General features: G+C 30.4%; 1 protein-coding gene across 3 annotated transcripts in view; it reads left to right on the top strand.

Annotated features, from left to right (window-relative positions):
• Positions 1–75: 75 nt before the first annotated feature.
• Positions 76–17,824, top strand: part of LOC107449872 (uncharacterized) — a 60,841-nt gene continuing 43,092 nt past the window's right edge. For all 3 annotated transcript variants that reach the window (XR_006224846.2, XM_043040241.2, XM_071185400.1), the window contains exon 1: positions 76–466. Coding sequence is in view for 2 of the 3 variants with exons in the window: in XM_043040241.2 (XP_042896175.1) it covers positions 362–466 (105 nt within the window). In the remaining variant the exon portion in view is untranslated. The remainder of the gene's footprint in view (positions 467–17,824) is intronic.

The raw sequence follows: 17,824 nt of genomic DNA, 5'->3' as shown, positions 1-17,824 counted from the left end.
CGTACAATATTTAATGAAGTTTTTATCATAGTAAATTTTTTAATGTTATTTTAGTTTAAGAAAGATGGCAACAAATTTTTTATTTCTACAATTGTGTTTTGTAAATTTTGGGGCGACAAGCAGAAAATCGTTTTCGAAGTCATTTAAGTCTTTAATAACAAATTAGATTTATTACTCATTCATAAAGAGTGCTTGGTGATATATTTTTTTGATAATTTATGCTTATAAATTTCCATTCAAAGATTTTGAGATCGAATATGCCTATTTAAGATTAAAATTTGTTTAGAACAATAAAAGAGTGTCTATCTTTGAAGTATGTAAATTTTAATGCATATAAATTTATTGACAATTAAACACCATTATGAAACCACCTCTTAGAACAGTACTTAGAAACTTTCTTAATCATTTCGAAGATTACGAAGCTCGAAAAAAATTATATGATGATCAGTATGAAAAAGAATTTCAGGTATGTAGATCTTGATAATGAATTAAGAAATCATTAAACTACTAATTCATTTATTAACAATGTATATTTTGATATTTTAATCATAAATAAAGTTCAATAAATCTAGTTACTTAATAGAATAGTTATTAAAGTGAATATATATTTCTTAATCATGTTAAGAACAAGTGATAGTGATAATTGTTATTTTTTTACAATTAGAGTGAGAATACAGTGCTTTCATTACAGATAAAAAGTGGGAGAGAATTTCTCACCCTTCTTCAAAAACAGGGTGAGATTTCAAAAAATTAAGTGAGATTTCTTAAGATTGAAAAAAACACGAATTGACTTGGAAAAAAATTATTTCTTTAATTATAATACATTTTTGACATCTTCTAATTGAATATTTTTGCTGCATCATCATATGTAAAATGTTCTCTATCTACTTTTTCATCAGCTATTATATTTCCGTATTTGTTTCGTTTTGACCGTTTCTACCGACATTTGCTTCATTTTCATTTGTCCGTTACGGAGTAGAAGATGTCGCCTTAACAAGGTATTTGTCCATCTTACATTCATGCACAAAAAATGCAAACGTCTTACATGAAGAAACCTTTCCTACGGTGAACATGTGGTTGCAGAGAAATGTGTTCTGAAAGGGATNATTTTTCTTTCGATAATTTTTTTAATCTCACTAATTTAAATTATTTCATCCATTATGCCCACTTTTTTTTAGACGGAAATGTATCGCCAAACAATTGAAATATCATCAACTTAGCGATACTTTGCTTGCATAAAAATTTGTTCCATTAGAGCTCTGTTAGACTAGAATGATGCCACATAAAATTCTCTCACAGTTGCTAAACGAATGTAGAAACCTTTGAATGCTATGGGACTGTGCAATTTAGAAAAGATTGTGGTGGAGGTGGAGGAAGGGATTAGGATATTAGCTTTTGTTTTTAAATTCTGTCCTTGGGCTGAATCCATTTAGGGCTCAAGTTTGTTCCGATGCTTTGGTGGTAATTTTTTTCTATTTTAACAAAGTGTTTTTGTATTTTTAACTTTATGGAATTCTCCAGAAATTAGTTAGTTTTAATTCAATAATAATATATTTTATATTGCACTCTTTTTCTGAAAGCTTTTGTACTCCCATTCAAAGAAATCTGTGAATTATTTTTTCTCAGCAAACCAACCAATCACAATTTTTTTTTTACAATCGCTAACAGCAATGCTTGTCGGCAAATTGTTAAAATTTTTGCATTAAAGATAATTTTTTCAATTTCATTTTAACCTTTTATAACATATTTTAATTTAAAAAAAAATGTTTTTTTAAGAACCAACTATATATTTATATTTAATTTTACTCTTTTGTTGGTCAATATGATTTTTGATTCGATATTTTGTACCAAAACATTAAAAAATAAATTTAAAAAAATCTTGAAAATTGTCCAAATTAATTATTTTTTTCAAGATGATATGTTAAAAAAATAACATTTTGAATAAAATATTTTACAATATCGACACTTTACTTGTACACATCCTATACTTTATATGAAAAAAGAAACAAAAACCTGGAAATTTTAAGATTTTTATCTGGAAAGCCTGGAAAAATCAGGGAAATTTGAAATCTGATTTGAGTGGCCACCCTGTCATTATTATTTTTTCAATATTGTTTATTAACCAGGAGACTTTATGTACTTAACCGAAATTTTTTCTTTCTTTGCGCAGTATATTAAGCAAATCAACTGTTTAATGTGGATCATCCATTAACGTTGGCAAGTTCATATCACTTCCGCAGGTCCCTATTGCGGGGATTTAATCTTAGACTATGCCAACCTTCATCTATCATAAGATACCTCGTGATAGAATAAGGTTAACATGTCTTATATACTAGTGAATTGGTCTTTAATGTTTATAGTGGTAGTTACGCCACATTTTCATTTGAAGTATCGAGCTTCTATGATAGTTTTCAATCTCACTCTATTTGTGGCCAGTTATTTTGCCTTTCTCCATGTCTTTTGTAATTTTTTCAATTCGTTTACAATCGTCATGCACAAAGCATTTTGAGGTCTTTTTCTATTTCCTTGAGGGTTCCGATCAAAAATTTGTACTTTAAATTTTTCTGGTTTATGTCGAACATGACCAATCCATCTCCAGTCGTGTTTTTTAATTTCCAGATCAATTGGTTTCTGTTTTGCTTTTCTTAAAATTTTTGCTTTACAAATTTTATTGAACCACTTGACACAAGATTCTTCTTAAAAAGTTGTAAATAAGTACTTGAAGTTTTTTCATGTTATTTTTATTGTAGTGCCATGTCTTAAATCTATATAGGGGGATATTTCCGTATCGTGATCAACTACAATCGCCAAGGTGCCAAATAGATTTTACAATTTACAAAGTGCAATTTTTTTAAAAAAAACCCCAAAAAACATGTAGATGTTTGTCCAGGGGTGGTTACGAGTTATACCTTTCGAGTCGGTCCCTTTCTGTGATGTTTTTTTTAGTTTCTTGCTTCTTGCGGGCTGCTGCCCAGAAGTTGCTAAGATTTGGCAAATATTCTGCCACAGATCATGTTACGGAAATCTCCCTCCCCGCCCCCACTAAAAAAATTATTATGATCAGGTGATCAATCTAACATTTAAATATGACAAAAATTTAAATAAGTTTGGAGATATTTCCCGATTCGTGCCTGTTATAGTGCCAGTACCCCTTTTGCACAAAGGCATCTATGAGTTATACCCTTTAAGTTAGCACCCTTCTGTTATTATTTTTATTTTTGATGGCGATTTTATTTGGTATAGGCACCTAGGTATTAATACGAAAATCTTCCCGTAGGTGTGACTCTTACCTTAACTTGGAAATTATTTTGGTTCAGGTACCAATCTGGAAATATTCCCATGATTTTATCTTTTAATAATTGTTAAAAAATTTTGTCATTTATGTTTACTATTAAAATAAAATTAGGTAATAGTTCGGAAAGAATTAAAATTGTTAACTTTATCAACACTATTAATACTTTCATAACTGAATAAAGAAAGGTTCAACTTTGTTATATATATGAATAAAGCTAAATCAATTTATAGAAAGTATATGTATCTAGTATTTCAAAAAGAGGTGTATAATCGTTTTGGTATCATGAAGTACCTGCTTAGACACCAAAATGCAGAACAATCATTTAGCTTTCGAATAGTAAAATATTCCTATCTGATAATAAAGAGCAAAGGTTGGATACATTTTTGTATCAATATTTTTCCGTTGACATAGAAAAGTAGCTAATTTTATCCTATGTTCTGGCTGGCTACTGTGAAAAGAGGATTTTCCATAAACAAAACTCTAAAGATAGAAAATTTAAAAGAAAATCCAGGTTTTTAGTTTCATCCTCCCAGGTCTAAAAACTAGGAGCAGAGCATGTGATTTTTTCGGGAATGTTGCGGAATTCCACATGTCTCAAAACTATAGGTTCATATGAAAATCTAATTAAATTTTTACGGAGTTCCGCAACCTGAAATTTACATTTTGAATGTTTTGGTTTGGAGGATTATCGCTAGTTTGAATATTTTGTAACTGCATGGGAATCCTCTTTGATCACGATTCGTTTTCACACGTTTTTAATATCACAAATCGATTTCCGTATTTATGCCAGATTTTAAAGCTAGGCATTGATATTCGTATTTATGCTTTCTGAAAATCATGCATTTCTTCGAAATGAAAACTCAGAAGAATGTTATAAACTTTGAAAATGGATATTATAAAAACATATTTTTTTATTAAAGAATTTAGTTATTTTAAATTTGAAAAGCTTGATATGAAATACTAATGGAATATTTTATAAATGCTTGTTTTTTTCATAATTTGTTTAATATATTTTTATTTGTAATATTATTTTTTCCTTTTAAAAATGCCATTTCTATTTCATTGGCATTTCACTTGAAATAATTTCATGAAGACAAGCGTAAGATTAATTGAATTATGAATCATGGGTTGGGGATCTAAATATAATCAGAGGTTATAATTATATTACTGGTTATAAAAGATGTCTCGCGGAAGCCCTTTAACTCTTCCACGGAACCCTAAGATAGCGGTAAGGTTCCGCGGTACCTTAGGGTTTCGTGGAAGAGTTCCGAGAAGTAGGATATTTTTTAACCAATTATGATTTTTATAATTTGATATTAAATTTAAATCCAATTAATTATCCATGATTTCCGTTCTTTTTATAAAATTATTAAATGTTAGCGTGTAAAGAAATTTCAAAACTATGTTTTTCCTAATAATAATATAATGAATGATGTGAAAATTTGCATTCGTATTTCACATGGAATAAAAATAATCGAACAACGAAAAATGTTGAATGCAACGTTTATTTTCGTCCGTTTTCGTTTTTATTTTAGCGGAAACGATATTTTAGCTAATTTATTTTCAGCTTATGCATACACTAAAATCAAATTAAGAACTAAACTAAATGCCGCTGCGAATTCAGCTGTCTGAAATAAAAACCCAATATTTAGATTGATAAAACGATATGAAGAAAAAATTTCATGTTTTACAAATTCATTTTCTAAATATTTTCAAAATAATTCATAAAATTTAGATCAATACGCGTATTTAAAATTTATTCATTAAATTGCTTCTCCAAAACAAGGATGATCATTTAGGATTCCCCAGTTGAGAAAAAAATTAGGAACCACTTCCCTAAGGTTCCGCGGAACACCATGTGGGAACCACTGTTTCATTATGCGCATCATAATCATTCTTTCCATTCCCATCTTTGTCAACCCCAAGGCATTTCGTTAATCTAGTGTCGTTCCTCTGTGCCCGAGGGAGCGGAAGTTTTCCATGCGTTGCGCAATCGATGAATAGTGACTAAGATATGAAAAACTGGCTGGATCACTTCTTGCATGCTACACTTGACTCTTTATAAGTCTGGGGATTGTGTTGTTAAAAAGGATGTTGATTTAGTCATTGAATTAATATGTTCCCTAATTGGGGATATCTTCTGCCATCATATAGTGACACTGTCCCAAAGCAAATTTAACCTTCTCTTTTTCTCATTTTTTTATATGGAGTTTTATTTTATTCTCGTGCCTTTTATTGAATACAACGATTTCTGGAATTTAAAAGAACGCTGTGTTGCGATAGCTACCCTTCACGGCAAGTTCTAATTTACTAATTTAATATTTTGAAAAAGGGGGAAATAAGTTCAGATAAATCAAAAGTAACTCCCAATGAGGTGACACGAGTTCTAATTCCAGCAATCGCTAGTCGATATGGATTGCGCACCCGGCTCGCGTCTGCCACAGTGCTGACGTAAAATATCCTCAATGGTAGACGGATCATGGGCTAGAGAGGACCCTTGCAGACACGTCAGGGGTCTGTCCAGACATTTTGTGAAAGGTCTGTTTTTCCTGAAATTGTGAAAAAATTATTCACATTCTTTCAACCAGGGTCCGTTTTTATGAATTTGTGCAAATAGGGTCCGTTATTGCAAAAAAAAAAAACTTTTTCAAGGAGTTTTTAAATTGTAAAGACATACAAGATTATGCTCAACACTGTAAAATTATAATTAAAAAAATTAAATTTTAAAAAATAAACAACAATTGCTGCTTCTAAATTAGAGATGCAACATACAAATATTTGGTATTTAGCCTATACTGCTGAACGCAGAATATTAATTTCGGACGAATAATGGAAGAATCGTCTGCCGAAGACAAAACTTAATTCGTTTACATCCATCTTTCTTGTTTTCTGCCCTGGAAAGGGTTTATTCGAAAAACAAAATAATAATGAAAGTAAACAAATTTGTGAAGGGTCCGTTTTTAAGTTAAAATATTTTGTGAAGGGTCCGTTTTTATGAAAAGATATTTTGTGAAGGGTCCGTTAACGGACCCAAATTTCTTCTAAACAGACCCCTGCAGGTTAACCCTAGAAGGTTTTCGTGGTTTTCCTCTCCATGTAACATAAATGCGGGTTAGTTCCATCAGAAAGTCCTCGACGAAGGCGAATTTCTCCCAATACTTGATGTAGGAGTTCCCTTGTATTCTGGATTGTGTTCAGAATTTTAAGACTACGGAGTTGAACATTGGTAGTCGTAAACTTAAAAAATTTGGTCTTCTGTTCAACGACGGTTTTAAAATAAAATATTAAAAAAAGGGGGGGGGGCAAACCAAGATTAAATTACGAATTTTCAAATGCCCCCCTTTTTTTCCCTTCAAATTATCTAGTTTCAAACAAATTGTGTCAGAGTTAGCTGCTGCTATTATCAGAAAGGGAAAATAATCTTGCAAATTATGACAGGATAAGCTGCTGAAAAGGAGAATGTTAATCCTATACATTAAAATTATTGCTATTATGGGAAGTTATCCTGTCATAATTTATTCACAATATGTATTTAAAAAAAATAAGTGCTATTCCACGTCAGATCAATCTAAATCGATCCCCCCTTCGATTTTAATAAAATTTGGTGTAATGGACATGGAGACGCATATGATAAAATAAGTAATTCTATGTTATTCCTATACATTAAAATTATTGCTGTTATGGGAAGTTATCCTGTCATAATTTATTCACAATATGTATTTAAAAAAAAAATAAGTGCTATTCCACGTCAGATCAATCTAAATCGACCCCCCCCTTCGATTTTAATAAAATTTGGTGTAATGGACATGGAGACGCTTATGATAAAATAAGTAATTCTACCCAATTTTAGATTTTTAATATGAAAATTGCACAAGTTATGGACAGGTCAAAATGTAAAATTTTCATAAATGACTTGCTGGCACATAAATGGTTACGACCGTTTTCCTAATTATAGTATAATAAAATATCTAACACCATTGCAAAACTATGGAATTGACTTTTCAATAAATTCCCTATTTCGATTTCTTACGCTTTGGCAAAGTGTGAATATGATGACCTGATTCGACCTCTGACCTTAGAATTCTAAGAAAATACTTCCTCAAAAAATTTATGAATTTTTTATTTATTTATTTATTTTTTAAATTTTGTACAGGCTACCTGTTGGCTTCCTCAGGCTACAATTGTTGAAGAATGTTGTACCAAAATATAAATTTTGATAATTTTTTTAGGACACATGTTTTGAGACATTTAATTTAAGGTCAAATAAGGCATTACTTGAAACCTTAATTAGTTAATACTTTTTTAACTGTATATTTTATTCAATTGAAGGTCAGTTAGTTAATTATTTATAAAAATAACTCATTGTTTTTAACCCTCTGTCTGTTTCTTTTAGAATCAATCAAATTGTATTGAAAAATAATTTGTTTATTAAAACCAATTAATCTTTATAAAATATTTTCAATGAAATTAGTGTGTAAAAGAATTGAAACTTTCTTACTCCTCACGTTAACGTAAGTATGGCAAACTTTACAATTTACATTCTGTTTTACTTCAAGGAATTTCATTTTTTAGAGGTACACTTTCGAAATTATTTTCTCATGCTAACCTTAACTCTCGTCCTAAACTTTTTTATATCCTTAACAATTGACAATTTAATTTTCGATTTTCACTTATTTTTGTAAATTCGAATTTAAGTAATAAAATATTTATTCTAGAAAATGTCAAGTTCGCCAGTATTTTTGGTAAGCTGGCTAAGAAAGTTATTTACTGTTCCCTCCTCTCTCTAATTATTGCCATATCTGTTTACGTATTTATTTAATTTTTTCTTTCCGTGTTACGCTTCCTTTGCGTTCTTGGCATGTTCCCAACATTTGAAGTGGCTGAAGGTTTTTTTCTTCATCCAATCTTTCAAGAAAGAGTTGGTCCAAGGTCCCTGTAAAAGAATACGATTGTTGAACCCAAGTACTCTTATTACCATAAAATAAAAGTAATAGTAGTATTTTTATTGTGTTTCTTTTACCTGGACTCATTATTTAACAGTATTTGTGTTTTATGTTTTTTAAAAATAGAAAGTAAGTTGGTTGATATATATTTTTTTTTACTGTAGATAATTATTTAATAGGTATACGTTAGATTCGTCTAAATGTAATTCAGTAGCAATAATTAGAGGAAAAAAAAGCATTTGTTAAAAAATTATAATATCAAAATTAATAATTTAGCAAAAGGTTTCATTTTTTAACATAAACATATTTTGGGTGGAGAATATTTCTTCATTACGCCTGAAAATTTAAATTTTCAGCTAGTAGCCAGTGACCGTAAGACTCTAATAACTTAGTAACCTTTTTTTCCTCAAATCTAATAAGTCAGTGATCGATATTAATAAATCTTTTTAATTTAATAGCCCCTCTTAGCAAATTTCTTTTTTCTTTTCTTCTTTTTTTAAATTTTTTTTTGCTGCTTGGATTAAAAAAAATTTTCAAAATGAAATTCTTATTAGAAAAATGTACGGCTATAAAAAGTTAGTCCAACAATAAAAATAATATAAATAGGTGACAAAATCTTCTTAAACATACTGTCTTTAAGGAACTTTACATGAAAATATTTGGGGAGGCAAAATAATTGAATATATACATTACAACTTTAAAATATGTGGATTTTTAAAGAACTCTCCTTCCACATGAATCTTTTCAACGCAAATTGATTTATTCTGATGAATAAAAATTTTGAATGAAGATATTGGACAATGAAATTTTTGTTTTCCAGAGTCTTTCTGCAATAGTGTACTTTTATCATTAAACGATTTTCAAAAAAACTTTTCCCAAAATTCAATAAATAATTCTGTAATATATTTGCAGTATTTAAACGATATCATTTTTAACAGTTAAAAGCTGCCTTTGTATTTCTGGAAGTAAGAAAAAAATTGTTGGCATTAATTTTAGGCTAAACAAATTATTAAGTTTTGATATTACCTCGATACGAATTTTAAAATTAAAATGATAACAGTAGCCGCTAATCTCTACCAATGAATTAAATATTATTAATGTATAATTAAGTGGCTTATTTAATTTATAATTTGATTGCAGTGGATTAGCGAAATAAAATTTCGTTATTCTTTTCATCCTTGCAGTTAGTTTAAAAAAAATTTATAGTGAGAGATTTATTAGAAAATGTTTAAGAGGCCATCTCTTAACTCTTGCCAGCTTGGATATTAGGTTAAATTTTTAATACCTGTTTTCTTGATATTTTTTTGAACTTAACAAACTTTTATTTTTTTAATATTTATAATCGTAGTTGAACAGCCAACCCAATTTTGGGCTTACGTATCTTTGAGAACGTATCCTTGTCTTCATTGAAACAATCCATAAGACAAGGAAACTCCTGGATCAGTAACACCAGTGGTATGATTTGTTATGGGAATATGGAGGACTTTGAGACTCGACAGATTTAATGTGCATCAGTTACCATTTTCTAAACGGGGAGTCTTCGGCCGGCGGGATCGAACCCACGACCTCTTGGACATGGGCTCAGTGCCCTACCAACCAGGCTATCCCGGCCATAAAAATTTTTTGATTATATCGTATTATAAGACAGTACAAATACCTTTCATAAAAGGTAGAAAATAAAGAAGTTATTATTAGAATAGGAGAAAAAGCGCTGGATCATTTTTAGAATTTTATTGGAATTTTCCTTAAAACTTGAAAACAAACTGATGCGTTTCGTTGTTTTGTAAATAATTTAAAACTACATGTTTCTCAGTTTTTGGATTTTTAAAGCCTAACTTTATTACAGTTGTTGAAAACCGAATTTGATGGTGCTAAAAAATTGTTTTAACGTTAATTGCATAAAAATAAGGATACTTATCTAAAAGCAGGCAATTGTATACTATTTGAACTGTCAATAACTTTTGATTACAGAATTGTATTGGCCTACTTTTGTCACAAATTAATCGAGAATCTACATAACTGCATGCTTTATATCTCAAATTGTGATTGGCTGAAGGCTTTGCATTTTATATGTATTGGAACATTTTGCAGAAGTAGAGTAAATCAGTTTATTTGTGAAAATTACAAAGGATTAAAAACGTATTTAGAATTTTACTTCCTTCTCCACATCTACAAAAGTTAAATTTGGTCAGGAAAGGCAGGGCCTCTTAATAGCCATCTTCATCAGCAAGTTTGAAAAAATTCCGTTCGTGATTATCGTGGTGCGCAAGAAGTCGTTATGCTTGCACAGTTTTATTTTCAATACAATATCCGTTTTTTATTCTTGGATTAGAAAGATTAAGCTTCGTTTTGCCCTTAATTAATTATCATTCAAGTTAACTATAATACATTTGTTTTCAAAATAGGAAGGGAATCAAAATAGGATAGTTTATAATTATTATAAAGAAGTACATGGAGAAATGAGTTAGTACTGTGGGTTAATATGAAATAAACTAAAAAGAGTTGTAAAAATTTAGAACGTTAATTGCACTATCAACAATTCAAACTGTTCTAAACTTGGTAGTTGGTGTATGCTTGATGTTTTAGATCCTTTTTCGTGGGTGTAATTTTTTTTACTGGTAAAGGGGAAAAAAAAAAAATTTTTTTTCTCCCCAAGATTTCCTACGCAAGATTTGACAATTTCTTTTTTCTTCTTATCTTTTCTTTCTTTTTTTAAGTTAAAAATCGATTAAAATAACCGTTTTAATTTGTTTCTCCAAAAATGAAAGTTAATATTTAAAAATAAGAAAATTTTGATTATTTAAAATGTCAATTAATAGAACACCAGCTATTATAAAAATTCAAATCTCAAGTGATAAAACATTTTATTTTAAAAAGATGTAAGAACGTTTTGACCTTTATAAAGAATTTCTGACCCATCATATCCAGGTTAACTATATCACTCGTCAAAAATATTTTCAAAATTGAGATTTTATAAATAAATTCAGGAACGGAAGACAACAGGGCAGAATAATAAGCATGGTTAGGTTGTTTCTGACCAAAAAATACTCTGAAAAAATGCAAAAGAAAAAAACAAGGCTCCTTAAGTTTTCGACGCTATGCGTTTTAAATTAGCTTTTTTTAAAAATATATATACACCCTTGTGCAAATTAATTCAGGGTGCGTAGCGTTTGTAAAAAGTACTTGAAGGTGCTTTTTTGGGGATTTCGTTTTTAAAAGCTTTTAAAGGTGCTTTTTTCAGCTGGCGTTTTTAAAAAATGGTTTTTTTATTCCGAATAATTATTTTTTTTCCCCTTCAGTGATATCTGGTGGATCCCATGCATTTCACGAAAAATTGGGAGTTTGGTACGTGATCATTCACGCGGACTTCATGTCGTACCCACGTTATGACTTGCGCATGCGCGCACACTTGAAACCGAAACCGGAGTGCTCCAATTCGGATAGAGAATATCAGATCCTTCTGAAATGTTTTTCTTTTAATTTATTTTAATTTTATTCTTGTTTATTTTATTTTACTTCTAACACTTTTTTTGACGTAGGGGGTAAGGGTACTTTTGTTCTGAGTTCAGGGTCAAGTTGAATTCACTCGATGATGTGGGAAAGTACTAATTGTTTCGATTTACTCCAGTTTCTTTTTGGTTTTTTTTTTTAACGCTAAAACTGTTTATAAAAAGTTTTTGTTTTTCAATAATATAATTGATTGAATATGAATTTTTTGAGTGCTTGAAAATTTTTGTAAAGTGCTTGAAAAGTTTTTAAAAAGTGCTTATTTTTGATTCAAAGATTTGGCTACGCACCCTGTAATTGGAACAAACTTTTTTTTCCGTGTTTTTTAAAGAAGATGTTTTTGGGTTGTTTCGGTTACAATGGGGTTGGACCTTTGCAGCCTATTGACGGTATGATGCGTTCTGAGCAGTACATTACTATTCTGGGTAAAAAAGTTGTTCCAGAGTTGAAGAAACGATACCCTGATGGAACAGGGATTTTTCAACAGGATTTAGCTCCTTGCCATACGTCCAAAATTGTCAAGAAATTCATGTCTGAGAATCAAATTNGATGAGAAAAAAGATTGCCAGACAGAAAAATATTGCTCGCTAAAACCGGGTCTTGCTCGTTAAAAGCGACTTCTGTTCCATAGACTTAACATTGATCCAACCAAATATTTTCGTTTCCCTCGGTAAATCCGAGTTCTCGTTAAATCCGAGCTCGTTATAAACGAGTTCGACTGTATTTACTTTGTTCAATTTTAAAACGGAAAGAAGATCAAGCGAGGAGAAAAAAGCATGAAATAAAGTAATTTTCAGTTTATATATTAAATATTCATAATAATTCACAATTAATTAAATAATAATAATAAAACTCACGCGGAGTGTATTTTCGATACTATAAATCAAATTTTTAGTTGCCATTTGTTATATTTTGCCCAATGGCCAGTGGCTTCCATTAAGTCTAGTAGCAAAATACTTGGGCCCTCATTGGACACATATTCACAAATTTTGGCTCAATAACGGTTCAAAGGGCCCTTTATTTTCCGATATTGGCCCAGAATTGTCCGATTCACCCGATATTTTATTGCCCCTTTACAACAAATATCGGCCCTATATGGAATTGTCAGATTCACCCTTTATTTATATTGAGCCGCGATGGCTCAGGGGATAGAGCGTTCGCTTTTCAATGAGGTGAACCGGGTTCGAATCCCACCGATGGCTGGTCGATATGAATTCCGCATCCCGCTTGCACCAACCATAGTGCTGACGTGAAATATCCTCAATGGTAGACGGATCATGGGTTAGAGTCCCCTTATCGTCAGGCTAACCGTGGGAGGTTCTCGTGATATTCCTCTACATATGTAACGCAAATGCGTGTTAGTTCCATCAAAAAGTCCTCCACGAAGGCAAATTTTGGTTGAACATTTGAGCTATGTCTTTTTTAAAAAAAAAATACATATTTTGAGCCATGATGGCTCTGGGAATAGAGCGTTCGCCTTCCAATGAGGTGAACCGGGTTCGAATTCCAGCGATGTCTGGTCGATACGAATTTCGCATGCAGCTTGCACCGACCATAGTGCTGACTTGAAATATCCTCCGTGGTAGACGGATCATGGATTAGAGTTCCCTTGACGTCAGACTAACCGTGGGATGTTTTCATGGTTTTTCTCTCCATGTAACGCAAATGCTGGTTTGTTTTATCAAAAATTCCTCCACAAATTTCTACCAATACTTGAACCAGGAGTTCCCTTGTCCTCTGGATTGGGTTCAAAATTACAAAGCTACGAAGTAGAACATTGACAGTCGTAAACCCAAAAATTGTGTCGACTGTTCAACGACGGTTATAAAAGAAAATATATTTTATATTCATTATTCCACCAATATTAGCCATTATGGGGCCAATATTAAAATATCTAGACAATATTATTTATACAGTAACCCCCTCCCCCTCATTATATTATACTTCATATGGCTGTGATAATAAACCATTGATATCAAATCTCATTGATAATAAATGTTTTATTCATAGAATTAAGAAATAAATTAAGAAGCAAAATATTATTGTTTTTTGAGAGCTTAAATGTAGATAAAAATATGACATATAAATTATAATTAGTCATTATTCTTTTCATATCATTTTCATATTTCTTTGTGCTCATTATAGTATCGAAAACAATTTGCTGTTTTATTATCAATATATGTGTTTCAATTATACTAATTTAGTTTTATACACATTTATTTCAATACAAGTAATTTGAAAACTTATTAATTAAATATCTACTTGAAAATAAGGAATAAGGACTTGTTCTGCCAGGAATTATTTATTTTTGAAAATGTTTTCTGATTTAAATTAATTTACTTTTCATTCGATAAGTTGGTTCTCTGTCATTGCAATTCATTAATGTTTTTAGTTTGATTTAAAACAAAAATGACTTTATTTATTCAGTAATTAGTTTGCAATAATTAAATAAAAATATTAACCGTTTTATTACTAGTGGTTTTTAGAATTTTAATTGCAGTATTATTGCTAAATAATATCAAGTATTATTTATACACAGGGTATCTGTGTACCTGGAAAATCATGGAAAGTCACAAATTTCGGTATTGAACAAAATTTGTCATGAAATGTCATGATTTTTAACTATTTTTTTAAAAAAATCTTGGAAAGTCATGAATTTTGGTCGCCAAAAAATCTAATTTTTAAAATGGAATTTACCCCCCTCCCCAATTCATGGTGTTCCGAATATCTGAATTTATAACAAAATTCCCTCTCACAGTCATATTTTATTAAAATATAAAATGTTTTACCATGTTCTTTGAAGTTTATGGTGTTCTTTCAAAAAATGAAAGAAAAAAACATCATTTCTAGAGCGAATTATCTTTTAAAACTTCTGTGATCTCAGATTTTTTGTTATTTTTATTTTTTTTTTATTTTATCAATTTATAATTCTAGCTGAAGGAAGCCAGTCATTAGCGAATTTTTTTTTATTTATTTCGAAATGATAGCAAAAAAATAATTTCTTTCCTTTCCGATGAACAAGAAAAGTATTTTTTAGAATATAATTCTACAGAAACGTTATTAAATTCATGGAATTAGTCATGAAAAGTCATGGATTTAAAAATCTAAAATGTAGCATATGTATGGATATGTTGCTAGGGCCTCATCACCGGTTTCTCTCCCTGAATATGCTACAGAACAACTTAAAAATACTTCCATATATTCTATGTTTTAAATTTTGTGGTAGTAGAGGAAATGATACGCAACGAACACGTTTATTCAGTTGTTTTTTACCTGATTTTACACCTGATGGCATTCAGTAGCTAATTGTGCAATAGACTCGTGAATGGCTTTGCTTGGTTAAACTTTTGAAAAACCTTTTCTATGTATATGTATAAAAATATATAATTAACAAAATTTTTTTTTAATGTTCAGTTTCATTGTCAAGCATGAGTCATTTGACTAAGTGTGATTTTTTTTCTCCCGTTTCTTGCAAACTATAATATTAGCTGCGTTTTTTCAAGGAAACGCTTTGGCGATAAAAAGCTTTCTTACTTTCACTTGGCTTAAATTTATATTTTTAGCGAGTGCTTGTACCGTCTATGATTGAACTAAATTGGGAATCGGGCATTCATCAAAAAATAGGTCGAAGGGAGAACAGAACTTAAAAAAAGGTTCCGTTCGTTATTGAGTTAAATGATAGACAATGGGGTAGGTATTTAAAATAGAAATTGTTATTGGTGCAGCACGGCGCATTTCGTCTATCTCATAGTTCGAAGCGATTTTAGAATTAAATGAAGGTCTCTTTTTAATTGTTTCGCAAATATTCTTTTATTAAGTGATTGAGATATCGTGGGGAGCAAAGCGAATTGTCATTCTAGACAAAGACTTTTTTAATATTTTCGATTGTTTTTTTGCAATTTTATGACTGAAAAATAGTTTTGGTTGATATTTTTTTTAAATTTTAAAGAAGTGTATACCATGGTGCGTAGCATTTTTAAAAAGTGCTTTAAGGTGCTTATTTTCAATTTTCGTTTTTTAGAAGCCTCTAAAGGTGCTTTTTTATTGAGTGTTTTTAAAAAGTGCTTAGTGCTTTTTCGAAAATGAGAATTTTTTTCTTTACCATGTCGATTTTCGCCACGTGTTACGCAAAAGCGTGCTTTTCACATTGTTCAACGTTTTCATAATTCATTCAACCGCAATCTATTTCGGCGTACCGTCGGTCCATAGCGTATGAAAGCGCCAATCAATTTACATGTTTGATGAAATATTTGCGAGTCCACACACATGTCACGCTGAGCTGTGAGATTCTTGCTCTCTCATATGCAACTCTGCTGCATTTTGCAAGATATTCTCAATTTCAGGCTTCATTTTTCACCCTCTGAAATCGAACCGAAAAATCTCTCGATCTTTTTATGGTGGTTAATGTAATTTTTAAAAAAAGTCCTTTGTCAGAAACTAGTTATTTTATCATGATCATGTAAAATGTTTGATAAATTATTTTGCATTTTGTTAATGTATATAGTGCTTAAAAATATTTTTTTGTGCTTAAGAAGTGCTTATGTTTTGTTGAAACATATGGCTACGCACCCTGTTTAAGTATATACTCTAAAATATTTAATGGGGAGATTTTTTTTTTCTTTTGGTGTTGTATATTTTTCAATATTTAATGTGGTGTATATCCTTTAATACTGGGGAAAGTGGGTGATCTATTTTTAGAATTATTTATTTATTAAATTGTCAATTCACATCCTCAGAAGTAAATGCAAAATAGGAAAAGCACATATGTAGCCAATAGCTTAGTTGAATAGGGGATTGATTGGTACGGCTATTTTTCATTTATCGATATTTATTTTTTGGTGGGTGATAACCTGTTTGTCATGCCACTTCCAACGATTGTTTTTCATCAATGTTAGTTTTGTCTTTTGAAAATTGAGTTTTTCAAAAAGTTAGGGAAATCATTTTGTCAGAAATGGCTTTAAAAAATATTTTTAGTAAAAAGAAATATGTATGTATTTCATGTACATTTTTGTTGTTAACTAAAAGCTGGTTTTTTTGGCGGAGGGGGTCACGGAAATTCTTGTTAGAAATAAATTTCACTGAAGTGATCTAGGTATACCTGACAAATCTCCTGTTTACCTGTGTATTCTCAAATTTCTCCGTATTTTTTGAAGAAATTTTTAAAAAAATGACTGTAAAATATCCGCCGATGGCAAAAATACTCAACAGATAGTGCTATTGCCAGTAATGCAGTATGTTTAGTGTTAAAAGTTTAAGTACCCCTCGGGGTCTGGCAACCGTGGGACGTTTTCGTGGTTTTCTTCTCCATATAACTCAAATGCTGGTTAGTTCCATCAAAAAGTCCTCTGGATTGTGGTTCAAAATTACAAGGCTACGGAGTGTAAGATTAGTAGCCGTAAACCCAAAATTGGGTCGGCTGTTTAACAACGGTTATAAAATAGTTATATAATAATATAAAATGGTTTAAAAAAATCTTCTTTAGGTTAAGATTTATATACATATTTTTTACTTCGCTAAATTATATTATTTTCAATTTTGAATTTCTCTTTTTGACTTACATGATTATGCATGATGTATCAAAGCATTACTCGTAGCCTAAAATATGTCGCTAGTAAAATCTCCGTTATTTTATTTTTCCAATGTTGGCAGGTATGATAAGGCGTTTAGAAAAAGGTTATAGCTATATTTTATGTCCCATATATTTATTTTAATGTGCACAGATTTTTTTTAAAATTTGTATTATCTATTTTTGAACTCATCTTCCAGCTTTGAATATCTATGAAGAAAATCTCTCATGTCATTGGGGTTGTTTCTTTCTTTGTCTAAGTGTATAAAAGAAAGACATCGACCTATTCTTTACAACTTTTCACGTGTCAATCTCAACGAACCGAATCGAACAGTTTAGTCGCGTTATTTATAGAAACAACGGCCAACATTTGCTGACTCCAAAAACAAAAGAGGCTCATTTTTAATTAAGTCTGTTTATTTCGGTATGTAATCAAAAATAATACTAGAAATAATTAAGTTGTTTCTTGCCCTATTTAGAACATCGATGTTCTCCAAACTATGTTACTTGCAT

Source organism: Parasteatoda tepidariorum, chromosome 9 (genome assembly GCF_043381705.1).
Source record: "Parasteatoda tepidariorum isolate YZ-2023 chromosome 9, CAS_Ptep_4.0, whole genome shotgun sequence".
In the NCBI taxonomy this organism is placed as follows: domain Eukaryota; kingdom Metazoa; phylum Arthropoda; class Arachnida; order Araneae; family Theridiidae; genus Parasteatoda; species Parasteatoda tepidariorum.
The sequence above is the reverse complement of the archived record's forward strand: the minus strand, read 5'-3'. Positions and strand labels throughout refer to the sequence as shown.